Source organism: Penicillium malachiteum (assembly GCF_028827825.1).
Source record: "Penicillium malachiteum strain IBT 17515 chromosome Unknown utg000004l:1.0-4883003.0:1.0-4884900.0, whole genome shotgun sequence".
Lineage (NCBI taxonomy): Eukaryota > Fungi > Ascomycota > Eurotiomycetes > Eurotiales > Aspergillaceae > Penicillium > Penicillium malachiteum.
In genome coordinates this window covers 27,501-40,549 of record NW_026643097.1, presented here as the reverse complement: position 1 = coordinate 40,549, position 13,049 = coordinate 27,501, and the positions used below count along the sequence as shown (strand labels likewise).

The 13,049-nt window shown below is 48.5% G+C and overlaps 6 protein-coding genes across 6 annotated transcripts in view; 1 reads left to right on the top strand and 5 right to left on the bottom strand.

The window, feature by feature from the left end:
- Window positions 1–793: 793 nt before the first annotated feature.
- N7483_008154 (uncharacterized protein) lies at window positions 794–1,204 on the bottom strand (the record flags this gene model as incomplete). The annotated part of the gene is made up of 1 exon (XM_057091581.1): window positions 794–1,204. One exon carries the CDS (start codon window positions 1,202–1,204, stop codon window positions 794–796), a length of 411 nt encoding a protein of 136 aa, XP_056942755.1.
- A 218-nt stretch (window positions 1,205–1,422) lies between these two features.
- On the bottom strand, window positions 1,423–1,755 carry N7483_008153 (uncharacterized protein; the record flags this gene model as incomplete). The annotated part of the gene is made up of 1 exon (XM_057091580.1): window positions 1,423–1,755. The coding sequence occupies one exon, from the start codon at window positions 1,753–1,755 to the stop codon at window positions 1,423–1,425; it is 333 nt and encodes a 110-aa protein (XP_056942754.1).
- A 237-nt stretch (window positions 1,756–1,992) lies between these two features.
- On the bottom strand, window positions 1,993–2,376 carry N7483_008152 (uncharacterized protein; the record flags this gene model as incomplete). The annotated part of the gene is made up of 1 exon (XM_057091579.1): window positions 1,993–2,376. One exon carries the CDS (start codon window positions 2,374–2,376, stop codon window positions 1,993–1,995), a length of 384 nt encoding a protein of 127 aa, XP_056942753.1.
- A 156-nt stretch (window positions 2,377–2,532) lies between these two features.
- On the bottom strand, window positions 2,533–3,414 carry N7483_008151 (uncharacterized protein; the record flags this gene model as incomplete). The annotated part of the gene is made up of 2 exons (XM_057091578.1): window positions 2,533–2,906; window positions 3,408–3,414. The coding sequence occupies 2 exons, from the start codon at window positions 3,412–3,414 to the stop codon at window positions 2,533–2,535; spliced, it is 381 nt and encodes a 126-aa protein (XP_056942752.1).
- Window positions 3,415–3,507: 93 nt separating this feature from the next.
- On the bottom strand, window positions 3,508–8,110 carry N7483_008150 (putative RNA helicase/RNAse III; the record flags this gene model as incomplete). Its single annotated transcript, XM_057091577.1, has 5 exons — window positions 3,508–6,043; window positions 6,118–7,125; window positions 7,225–7,372; window positions 7,452–7,740; window positions 7,982–8,110. The coding sequence occupies 5 exons, from the start codon at window positions 8,108–8,110 to the stop codon at window positions 3,508–3,510; spliced, it is 4,110 nt and encodes a 1,369-aa protein (XP_056942751.1).
- A 1,741-nt stretch (window positions 8,111–9,851) lies between these two features.
- N7483_008149 (putative RNA interference and gene silencing protein (Qde2)) overlaps window positions 9,852–13,049 on the top strand; it is a gene marked incomplete at both ends in the record, with an annotated part of 3,272 nt that continues 74 nt past the window's right edge. The window contains 2 exons of the mRNA XM_057091576.1: window positions 9,852–10,138; window positions 10,252–13,049. The exon at window positions 10,252–13,049 is cut by the window's right edge and continues 74 nt beyond it. Of these exons, the coding sequence (XP_056942750.1) occupies window positions 9,852–10,138; window positions 10,252–13,049 (3,085 nt within the window). The remainder of the gene's footprint in view (window positions 10,139–10,251) is intronic.

Here is a 13,049-nt window from a genome sequence, read left to right as displayed (position 1 = left end):
ATCTTGAGATGCAAGTAGAACGAAACCCTAATTGAGGGGGTGTAAGAGTGGCCGACGGGCTGGTGAGGGAGATTGTACAAAGAGAAGAGGTGGAGATGGTAGACGGGGAGTCTACAAACATACTTTTATATGGGTTTTCCATTCTTTTTGGCTTTTCTTATGTGGGACTGGACTTTGGGTTTTCTTTGGCAATACGCCACATTTCTTTGTGCATTCTGTATCTTACTGGCGTCCGGAATATTCTTGCTCCACCGGGCGAGCGCCTGCATTACCATAATTACTAGCCAGGTAGCATCAGGTTAATAGAATATCATCATCATCGTAATCCCTATCACACCGTTAAAGAGATGCTATGAAGGTGTCGCTTCAAGTTGCTGCTAGATCATTACCTCGAATTTAGTCTAGACGAACAGATTGTGTTAGACCGCGATGCTGCGTATTTTCTCGCGACCGAAAGGGGGAGCATCAGTGAAGACATATCAGTAATTCAGTTCATTCAACATTGCGAGTTCCGACGAACGACCTTTATTTCGGATTTCGGACACCTTTTGTCTCATGTTCCGAGACTCTTTGGTCTCATGTTTTTCTTTTAGTCTGATCATTCATATAATGATCGGAAATCCCATAGTTAGATTAGCATCAAATCCAACTCTTTTGAATCACTAGACGGTTTTGGTTCTTTCCTTCCACTTTGGTCGTACAATTGATTGTTTGACCCTTTGGTCTAATAGTCTACCCCTTTTATCTGATTACTACATATTCCTCCGAACCCCTGCAGCTTCAGATCCCTTGTTCAGTAGTAGATTCTTACCTGCTGTCGGAGATATTCTGCTTCGTGCATTGCGCCTAATCGGTGAACGGTGGTCTCTGTCAGCTGAAAAGTCTTTTCCTTCGTCAAGCTTTTACCATCTAAGGCACTCCGAAGACCACCAAGTAATGCAATATTTGCACTGCTGCTGTCAAGGCCAGGGGATGATGTGAGGTATTCTTCCGCAAGGTATTGTAAGCGTCGAAGGGGGCGGCTTGCTGTGCCTAATAGCCCTTGCTCCATTGGAGCTGTGGAGGATGGTGATATCTGTTTCAAGGCTTCCCACTTTTCTTTGTAGCTTGTTAATGGGAGCCCAAGGCGAGGTTGGTAGCTGATCTCCCATTCATCATGCTCAGTGGAGAAATAGAGCTCTTGCCGGTCACCTAGTATGCCCATCCTTAACATAGTCATATAACAACTTTGCCAGTTGGATATATGTTTGCACATGTGGTGTTCAGTGATTTTGTTCATAGCAACAGCTTGGTTTGCACAGGTAGCAAGAACTCATGAGGGCGTTTCAGCGAGCCATCAGTCTCAAAAGGGCTTCGAGGATCGCAGTCCCAGATAACTAGCCACTTGCCACTCCCCTTCTGGGGCTTGATTGTCGCAGCACTCTACACGTGCCATGTTTTGGAGTCCCAGTCTGGATCGCGAACCCAAGAGCTAGTCCACATGCTAAAGAGAGCAATCGAGCATGCCATTTCCGGTTTCTTTGAGCAGCTCCAGTTTGAGAAGAAGTCACGCCCGTCAGCGTCTCCCTCTAGGAGGTGGTTGGACCAGTTGGCCTTATCGAAGGCTTTTGACCAGGAGATTGGCCGGGAGTAAACATATGGCGCGGCTGGGTGAAGGTTGAACTGCACTAGGAAGTCTACAAGTTTCGGCGAGAGCGTCTTGGGGTCTTTCGGAAGTTCTTCGATCCAGAAGTCCTGCCAGGGCAATCGATCCATGGTCAAGATGTGGAGCGGGCCGTGATATTTTAAATGGAGGGTTCTCCGGCAAGGCTCTGTGTCGTGTGGTTCGAAGCTATGACATTTGAGGAAAGAGGGAGGAGGCTTTTTCGGGATATACAACATGACCACCTGGGCACGTGGTAAGTATAAGTGTCCATCTCTGAAAAAAAAGTAAATTAAGTATAGTAATTCCCAGTAATAATCAATAACGATCCTATCTCCACCCGCATATGACTAACCACCACTCTCATGTCCACACATCACACGGTCTCCAAACAATGATAGCAGTTCTATGTAGGGAATATGTTCTGACGCAGCACACGGAATCGCCGTACCAAAATCCAGCATCGTCACGGCTCCTGTGGCCCGGTCATATAGAACATTATGCTTTCCGGTGTCAGGAACATAGATCGACAAGGACCGAAGAATGCGAATAACGTTTTCACACTCTTCCCGGACATGGGTCCGTTCATGGCCACTGGTGCTATCCCAGATATTCGTAAGGAGTTCCCCGGCTTGATAGGAAAGTGTGATGGGCTCTATAAAGACTGAAGCAGAACGATATAGGCCGACATGCAGTTTACATTCATGCTTAAGGAAGAGGAAGCTATAGTACATGATGGGGCACGTATGTCTTTCCGCGGATCCCGTGTGGGGCTGTAAGCGGAGACGTCCGTGGTCAACTGTCGTCGAACGTGACCGTACGTGATCGTGGCTTTGGGCTTCGTCGAGGATTGACAAGCCCTCGTCGGGTTCAACCCGTTACAGTCTTCACTACGCTGTCCCTTCCGGTCTGATTCCGGTGTTTGGTTCAGTGTCTTCAGGGTCCGGTTCTGGTTCAACTTTGCAGTTCCGGAATTGACCCAGAAGGCCTGTTTTGATCATAAATTCGGCGACGTAGCAAGCCGCCCGTGGGTGAGCCATAATCGACTCATAATCCAGTTCTGCCATATGGGATGAAAGATGGTGGGCAGGGGCAACATGTGCGGCGGCGGCGTTGCTTGCTGTCGACATGCGAACCGGTGTCTGCTGGGCCAGACGTATAGCGGTGAGATCCTCGCGAACCTCCGCATTATCCTGTGTCAACTGGGTGAGTTTAGCACCCCACTGCGACTCCCAGGGGTTCTGAATGAGGTCTTTGGTCGGGTCTTCCAAATTTTTCAGAGTCTGGACCAAAGTTTATGGCACGCGCAGCCCTGAATATGCGTTGATATGCTTGATCAGGACCTGGATGTCGTGGTTGATGTTCAATATGCGGCGTGTGGTATCTCCGGGTGCGGTGGATTGACCCCCTGACACCTGGACAGGGCCGGCCACTATGCAGCTGGCGGCGACATCCGAGTCGTTTAACCCAACGAATTTGGGATCAAAATGTAGCGCCAGAGGTAATGAAAAACCAAGAATTCGATGTGCCAAGAGATAGTATGTGCTCTTCTCAACTGAGAGTTCTAGATGCCACCTGGGCAGTGATATATTCAGGGTATATGTACTATGTATGTACGGGTAACAATTGAACTTGAAGTTTCAAATGGAACTTGAAGATGGATTGATGCCACTGAACTACTACTACTATACAAGAATTTTCAAATGTTAGAAATGCCCGTGAGAGAACTTTGAAATTTCAAGCTTCTATTCGACTTCCCCAGTACTAATCATGATGGGACCCTGAAATCATCCGCTACAAGTTGAACATTTGAATGGGATCATGGTTGTCCTAGAATCTCTCTCTCCTACACCCGTAGTGGCACTTCAATTCTCACCGGTGTTCTCTTGCGAAGAAGAAGCCGAGGCCATCTTGCGTTGGATAAACTCGTAGGAAAGCTGGACCTCGACCTCCTCGGCGGATACACAACCGGAAATTTCCAGGAGATGCTGCACCTCCCTCGGCTGATTCTCCGTGGGATTTTTGTGGAACACCAGATCGCCAGAGTAAGTTGCGTCACTACCCGCATTTTCCACTCGTTTTATCTTAAACGCAATTATCCCTTCGTTCTTCACCAGAGCCTGCGCCGCGTTGCGGGGATGCACCATGTTGATACCTTCTTTGAGCACCCGTTGAAGATACGCAATTAGGCCAATCCGCTCTAGAAAGACCTGACAGGCTGCAAGGTCACCCTCCGAGTCAACATAGATTGCCCCAAGAATGCTCTCTACGATATCAGACATGAATTTATCCGGGTGCATTGTGGCCAGGGGTTGCCAGGGATAGAAATCCGCACTCGTGATTGATTCCGCGATCTGGTCTCGCATGACATTGTATCTGGCTATACAGCCCTGGATGGCAATGGTGATAGGTTGACCGTTAAAGCGAAGGAATTGCCAAATAGAGGCACTCTGAGATAAGCCTACCTTGGCTTCTTCCTTATCAGTCTCCATTTCATCAACTGCCACTCCAGGAACATGATGGCTCATACAAAGATACGCTAGGAGGTTTGCGTTCACCAGAGCGTGCTTGATTATCGTCATTTGACCCTGAGTAAGAGTCTTCTCGCAGTGTGAAATCAGGATAGAGACAAGGACCATATCAAGGACTGAATCACCCAGATACTCAAGTCGCTGGTAAGACTGTGTAGTGACATCGTGCTCACAAGATGGGTGCGTCAGCGCTTCAGTAAGAAGAGAGGTGTCCTTGAAAGTATACCCAATGGCATTAGCAAGAACGTTCTGGTCGATCAGCTTACTTGAGCCCCGTGTAGTAGACGAAAGGTTCACGTTCGTTATATGACGACTCAGGAATTCCACCTCTGGTAAGAATAGTTGCACACAATCCTGGGCTTTGGACATTCCGCCATCCATAAATGCCGCGCCGATAAGAGACTCGACTATATCAGCAAGCACCTTGCTAGACAGGGTTTGCTTATCAGCTGATTTGGCCAGTTTCTGAGCGATGAGCGGCGCCTCCCATCTCCCCGGGGTGAAACGCTTATTCAGGATAAAGCTTTCCAGTTTAGCACTCCGAGCTGCATCCGCAAGGCGCTTATTCTTGACGATTTTATCACGATTTGACGAGAGATAACCTTCTGGCCAAGTCGGGTTCTGCCAGAATAGATGGACGGAAACTGTGAACTTGAGTATGGAGTCGCCAAAGAACTCATAGACCTGGTAATCAGTTCTTGCCTGGGCGAGTGGGGTTGTGATTGCCGTGATAATATGTCCGAGGTTCTTGAAATTAAGTGGACTTAAGAAGCTGTCCTTAAGCCTCTGTGCAACCAGGACAACCTCGATGCGATCCAGAATAGCAGAAATCAAAAGTCCAAAGAGTGCTTTGCGAGCGGGGAGTCTTGCCAAAGTGCAGTCTTTTGCAGGTACTATGGAGATTTTGGCTTGAGTAGGCTGACCATCTTCGTCGGCCTCTGCCTTAGTACGTGGGTTGAGAAAGTTACGCCTCTGAGGGGTTGCTTCACACTCTATGTCAATCTGTACATTACCATCATTCTCAGACACAATCCAAGTTCGAAAAAGGTGCGTTTTATTGTACTTGGCTGTGTTGCGGATGATCCCAGCAGGCGGAATGGTCTTCTCTCGTGCGTAATACGCCAATGCTGACTCGATACCCTCGTTTCTGCAAGTCCATTCTTGTAATTCATCAAAGGGAATTCTTGGGATGAAGAGCGCCACATAGTCCCGTTCAGAATTGGGAATGTTAGATGAGCGGCCTTGCATGAACATGCCAGTGACCTCTCTCATCAATTGAAGCATTTCCGGTGAGACTGGATCAATGCGTCTCGGAGTAGTAAACGATGCAATCAGTGTTGTATTTGAGTTCCAGTACATAGGGGTCGGACCTGGCATGATTGTGAAACAAGGCAATATGAGTGACATGGAAAAATCCTCATATACATAGCCATTATGGGTAAAAATGATATCAGTTTGATGGAGATCGGGAGCCTCCCAAAGCTTTGCGAAATCTTTAAAGGGATCATATTGACCTTCAAGATCCTCAATCACTCCGCCGTGGTCCTTCTTCTTGACTGATGGGATTTGTTGCTCCTCAATAAGAAGTGGAAGGAGATTGTCATTTACCAGGCCATGCTCCAGTAGAGCCTTGTACGCTTGGAAAGCGGCTTCTTTTCGGGCTGCACGCTCGGTCTTCCACCACTTCTTTCCTTGAGCGCGACGCACAGCTGGGTCAACGGAGTTTGGAAGTGTAACTGTGCCTTGAATCAACCTATCAGAGTTCTCTTGGAAGGTGAACATGGCATGCTTATCGGCGAACTTGTTGGTCGGAAGAGTATCACAAAAGTGATTCAAATGGGCAATCGCATCATCAGCGGAGAGACGGGCACTACATAAAATGGTGTTTAGTAAAATCGAAAAAAAGAAAAAAGACCTTTAAACAAGGCTTGAATCAATACATACCCAGTCTTATCGACTTTCAGCCACTCACTAACTGCTTCCTCTTGGCCTGAGGCATCGTGTAACTTTCGTTCGTCATCCTGGTAGGATTCGACCATTGCTTGTTCCAATGATTGCCACTTCTCTAAATCAAGTAACTCGTCGTCAGATGAAGTCAAGATCACGTAAGTAGATTCTTGGTGTCGAGCACGTCCGCGTCTTTGAACGAATGACTTGAGGTTGGCGGGCTTGTCGTAACAAATCACAAGGCTGCAAGAGCTCACGTCAAGTCCTTCTTCTAAAACGTCGGTAGAGACAATGAGGTTTTTGGCACCGGATTTGAAGAGTGAAAGAGTATCCTTCTGCGCTTGACGTGTGAGAAGATCACCGAGAGAGTCTTTACGGCTGACACTCCCTGACCAGCCTACATAGGCAGCGCAACGGAATCGGTCTTTGGTTGTTAAATGGTTGGTAAGGATTTGTGAAAGAACGCTGACTGTTGCTCTTCGTTTCACGAAGATCAAGCCAGAAAAATTTGGATTGTCGTGTTTGTCAAGGAAAGAGAGAAGAGTTTCCAGTTTGGAAGAGATGTGGAAAGTTTGATGGGTCTTGCCGTCAACAAGAATGGCAGAAAGAAGTTTCAGTACATAGGCCTTCTCTTCACACGCTAACTGGGTCATTCCAGCAACGATACCAACAGAACGTTCCAGTTGGGCAGTACAAGCTTCAATGTAATAATCTGTTGCCCAACCACCAAGTTCTTCATAGATGTGTATGCATTGCTCGCGGAACTTAGTTAGCTGTTCTAGACAAAATGTTTTGCCAGACACTGTGGCCTTATCGGCTTGCTCCTCTGTTTCAGGCCGTTTTCTAAGCATTTCTATATATGGGTCATATCTCATATCATACGATCGAATGCAAGAAAACAATCGCGTAAGCAGTCGGCTGCCAGCGCCTTGCTGCTCAGGATCATACGCTGGATACTGAATACGTTCCAAGTGTGGACGATGGACGTGAAAAATGAGTTCTGTTCTGTGCGTACGTGGAGTTTTACAAACCGCGTCCAAATTCGCTTCAATGGTTCTATACTCATGTTAGTTTCTGATACAATAAGTTTGATGTTTGACACACTCAAGCTCTTGTCGACTAGATCGGACAATAGGACTTGCAGTTAAGCCTAAAATTCGAGGGACAGATTTTGGACCGAGCTTCTCCTTAGTTGGATGGTAGTGATATTGCATGATCTTATTTGCTGGATGGCGACGCATACAATGATGGGCTGTTTTCAATGTTAGCTATTTATTTCAATTTTTACAAATGTGAGCTATAAAGATAAGACCAATACTTCGTAGACATACCTTCATCAAAGACGAGTAGCGATAAACCTGAAATGCGAACAAACCCATGGTTCAATGCATCCGAAAGGACCGCATGAGTTGATACCACGACTCGCACATCTTCTAGAACTTTATCCCAGACGGACTGCTCTGTCCAGCGATCAACATTATCCATTCCAGTAAGGGTACGGGTTTTCACCGCTGGGATCTGGGATGAAATGACCTCATGTTGTTGCACACATAAGGCTACTGTTGGCGCCAGGAACCACACGAGCTGCTCAATACATGTAAGTAAAAGCTCAATACGCAACTCATACAAAGGAAGAAAGCAGAGCTTCAAGTTGATACTTTATCCGGTCCACTAAGCTCCAGCTCGGCCATAATCCTTAGTACGGCTCTAGGGGTTTATCAGTCTTGACTCTTGAAAATGGAGTAGATCTGATCTATCAGATTACTTACATTTGCGTCTTCCCACTCCCTGTATCCATCTGATGCGTGTGATTCAATGTCAGTTCATTTCATTAGCAGCAAAGAAGGCTATGGTAACATACGGCCACAATAATATTCTGCTGTAGACTGGCCTCCAGCATTTCGAGTTGATACCCGCGCGGACGATAAGCTTCGCCATTGGTACCCACCACTGCAGCTTCTGCTGGAGTGGTATCCCAGGTTTCATCCATGGCATCCACGAGTCCCAAAAGGATACCTGGCGAGTTGATGAGAACTTGAAGGATAAAAAGGCCAGCTTCTCACGACGCGCGCTTTGTTCAACGTTTGCCATGTGGGGTACTCCGTACAGTGGAGTTAAATCAGTTTGCGATTTTTACCGCCTATATTCTGCCGCTAATTGTGCCGCTAATTGTGCCAGGGGAAATTCAATCAACGACTATTTTTGATGATATTTTATACCTTTGGGGTTTACAAATTGGCCAAGGAACCTCTTGCCCAACCCATGGACACTTTCCAGATACTACGATGTTGTGGCGTGTGAGCACGCTCTTCAAATGTTTTTGTCTTTTGATTAAATTGCATGTTCTACGGAGTTCTGCGGCCCGTGTGCCAGGGCGGAAATCGTGGGCAGAAAAGTTCTCATTTTGTGGCGTTTCTTACCTCTGAGCTCTGGATTTACCCCACCATCCACTTTTCTCAGAATACAATTCCATCACATTTGGTTTTCATCTTGTTTTCAGCTTTACGGCCCGTTTTCTCTTGTGCTCATTTTCTCCAATTTGGGGAGCCCTGGTTGTCTTAATAATCCTTCAGATCATGTATGTAACGAACCCCTAATTGAGGGGATGCGAGAGTGGCTCAAGGGCCGGCGAGGAGTTGTACAAGGAGAAAAGGCGGAGACAACGGACGGGGCGTCCGAATCGTAGTTTGACTCTGGGGATTTACGTTCTTTTTACTGTTCTTTTGGGGTGTCTTTGGCAACACGCCGCTTTTCTTTGTTCATTCTGTTGTGACGGACTAAAGCAGGACTTAAATTCAGAACAAGCTATGTCGGACGTGCTGTCTAGAATAACATGAAGAACGGAGAAACAGGAGGGGCAGCGGAAGTGTATAAGGGCACGTGTACTACACGTGATCAGGCAGCGGGCATGGGCCCGTGACATCTGTATCCTACTGGCGTCCGGAATATTCTTGCTCCACCGGGCGAGTGTGAGAGAAAGTGCCAGATTAGGGTGGCACCTGGTGGTTAGGTGAATCAGGAAGATATCGGTGACAAGTCAGGTAGTATTTAGTACTTTCCAATACAATAAGAACTAATACTTGAAGAATTTGGAACCCCGGCTTACTGGGGTCCGATTAAGTACTGGATACCCCGCAGTTCGTTGCCTAAGGTGCTCCTGTGATTACAGGATCAACCTGACAAGTACCGTGACAGCGAGCGCCTGCATTACCACGGCGATTACTAGCCAGGTAGCATCAGCTTAATACAACATCATCATCCCCTGTTCATGTTCAATTTGAAGTTAGCCCTTAAGGGTTCAAGTTGATTTAATTCAACATTAAAGTCTCAGCGGGAAGCGGGAAGTGGGAGATCCCCACTCGTTCTGGTAAAACCGTAAAACCAAATCACAAATGCCCGGATGCTCGCATGTGTAGCGCTGACCAGGATCGTGAATCCGAACCCCTGTTCATACCCAATTGGGTATGCCACGTAGTTCCTTTGCCCGGGGAATCAAAGAAGCGGGCAATATTATGCACTGTGACAAATAAAATGGTGCAAATGCAGGTGATGTATCACAACAACTCAAATACCGTAACAAAAAAGATCCCGCCGACGACTAAATGGAGACTATTTTGGTTTGCTCTAGAGCTCTCTAGCTTTCTACCTTACTCCCTCTTCCCCATCCCCTTCCCTTGTGGTACATTACTTTGACCATCAAATTTGAAACTTTTTTTTCATTAACAACAATCATGGCCGATAACCCCCGAGGCCGTGGTCGAGGACGTGGTGACCGTGGCGGAGGAGGCGGAGGCCGCGGTCGCGGCCGAGGTGACACTAATATGCCATTCCGCCCTGCTAGCGATCGTGGTGGCCGTGGCGATTTTCGAGGTGGAGGTGAATTCCGAGGCCGCGGTGGCGGTGATTTCCGTGGTCGTGGAGATTTCCGTGGCCGTGGTGACTTTCGTGGTGGGCGCGGTCGTGGAGATTTTGGTGGTCGTGGCCGTGGCGGTGGAAACCAAGGCCCACGCATCTTCAAGTATCCGAATAAGATTTCCCCCAGATACCCCAGGCATTACCAGAAAAAGACGACGGAAATTTGTTAAAACACTCATCGCCAAGTCATCGGGGCTAATGTTTTTTGTGATATAGTGAGGGCCGACCAGTACCTGCACCCAATGCTCAAGTCACCAAGATCGAAAATGAAACTGCCAAGGCTATCTCTGGGCGCAACTTGAAGAAGACCGTGGATTCGGCAATGTATCCCAATCGACCAGGATATGGAACTTTGGGTAAGCCCGTCACGCTCTATGCCAACTACATGCCTTTCACCTCGGTTGGCAAGCCTGTGTACCGCTATCATGTGTCCATCGCCAAGGATCAGGGTCGAGACGTGCCAGCCAAAAAGGCTCGTCATGTTGTGCGCCTCTTGCTGGAAGAACATTTCAACGACAACCTGAACAACATTGCAACCGACTATCGATCGAACTTGATTTCAGCCGTCGAGCTGAAGCTGACTGGAGATCAAAAGTTTGAGGTTCGGTATAAGAATGAAGGCGAAGATGAATACCCGGAGAGCCCCAAGATCTTTAACGTCACTGTTGGTGCGACTGGTACCCTTGACCCCTCTGATTTGATCAACTACCTCTCTTCAAGTAATGTTGAGGGTCCTCTGATGCAACAAGAACAAATTGTGCAAGCACTGAACGTGATCATGGGCCATCACCCTAAGACCCAGCAGTCGGTAGTCACCATTGGAGGTAGTAAGCATTTTAGCTTGGAAGCTGCCATTGCTGAAAGATTCCCCCTTGGTGGTGGTCTGGAGGCCCTTCGCGGCTTTTTCATCAGTGTCCGTGCCGCCACAGCCCGAGCTCTGCTGAATGTGCAAGTCAAGTATATTGCGTGCTATCAGGAGGGACCGCTACCTGCCGTCATGGGAGAACACAAATATACCACCAGTCGGGGCAATACCTACCGCTTGGATGCCTTCGTGAAAGGGATGCGTATTCGTAGTACCCATATTGTGCGGAAGAGCAGCAGTGGCAAGGTTCGTCCATCGCCAGTCAAGAAGATTTCCGGACTGGCAACCCTGGCAGATGGCCGATCAAACCCCAATCCACCTAGAGTGGCTCGTCACGGTGCTGGTCCCAATGATGTGGAGTTCTTCCTTGAAGCCCCTGGTTCCAAGCCCGGTCAGGCACCACCCGCCGAAGCAAAGCCTAAGAAGGGGAAGAAGCCTGCTAAGGCTGGTCCTACCCAAGCAGGTCAATACATCTCGGTGGCAGCTTATTTCAAGAGAGAATACAACATTACCTGCAACCCAGAGTTTTCTGTCGTCAATGTCGGCAACAAGCAGAACCCTATGTATCTCCCTTCCGATGTATGTGTTGTTGAAGCTGGTCAACCCGTGAGGACAAAGCTCAGCCCGAATCAAACTGCGGAGATGCTTCGATTTGCAGTGCGGGGTCGCACACCGGCTCAGAATGCCCAGTCGATTGTCACCAAGGGCGTAGGAATGCTTGGACTCGGAGAGCCCCTGACTGCAACTCTGGCTGCTTTTGGAATCCAGGTTGAGAACAATCTGATCACCATCCAAGGTCGGGTGCTGCCTCCTCCAAAGATCCTGTACGCGAAGAACAAGGAGATCATGGCCATGGGTGGATCCTGGAACATGAAGGCGATTCAGTTCTCCAAGCCCATGCCCCTTCGAAACTGGACCTACCTGTACATTGAACAACCTGGCCGGAGCCAATTTTCCAGCCCGGATGAAATGAAAGAGTCCCTGAGAAAGTTCGCAGTCAATTTGAAGGCCATGGGAATGGACGTGGAACCGGCAAAATTGGGCAAGCGTGTTGTCCTCAGCGGCAGAAATGACGCGGAACAGATTGAGCAAGCTGTCCGCGACCTACAAAACCAATATAAGCCAAATTTGGTTCTGGGAATCCTCCCCAGCAAAGATACCGCAACTTACAACACCATCAAGCAGGTTTGCGATGTTCGCATTGGTGTTCGGAACGTCAACGTGCAGGCTGAGAAGATCCAACAAGCTCAGGATCAGTACTGTGCTAATGTGGGGTTGAAGATCAACCTTAAGCTTGGTGGTGGAAACCAAAGTTTGCGTACTTCAGACCTAGGATTGTTTGCAGATGGCAAGACCATGTTAGTTGGTCTGGACGTTACTCACCCCTCCCCTGGCTCGGCAGGTAGCGCACCCAGTGTCGCTGCGATTGTCGCCTCCGTAGACGCGTCATTGGCGCAATGGCCCGCCGAGCTACGTATCCAGAAAGCACGACAGGAGATGGTGGATGACCTTAACGTCCTCCTCCAGTCACGTCTAAAGCTCTGGGCCAAACATAACAAGGGCAAGTATCCCGAGAACATTGTTGTTTACCGTGATGGAGTCTCCGAGGGCCAGTACGATATTGTTATCGAGAAAGAACTGCCACTTCTCAAGGAAGCCTGTGAGACTCTCTACCCAGCCTCTGACACCAAGCGCGGCCTGCCTCGTATGGCCATTGTTATTGTCGGCAAGCGTCACAACACTAGATTCTACCCCACCTCCGATGAAAACGCCGAGCGATCTGCCAACCCTCAGCCTGGTACTGTCGTCGACCGTGGGATCTCCGAGTCCCGAAGCTGGGATTTCTACTTACAAGCACACTCTGCTCTTCAGGGAACTGCCCGTCCAGCTCACTACTTCACCGTCTGGGATGAGATCTTCTCTGCTCGTCACCCGGGAGGTGGTGGTGCTCTTGGCGCAGCGGATGTCGTTCAAGATCTTACCCACAAAATGTGTTACATGTTTGGACGAGCCACGAAGGCTGTCAGTGTTTGTCCCCCCGCATACTATGCCGACTTGGTTTGTACCCGCGCCCGTTGCTACATGAGCGAGCTCTTCGACCCTAGTCCCGCTGCGACTCCCGATGCTAGTATCGCTGGAACGGAAGGCG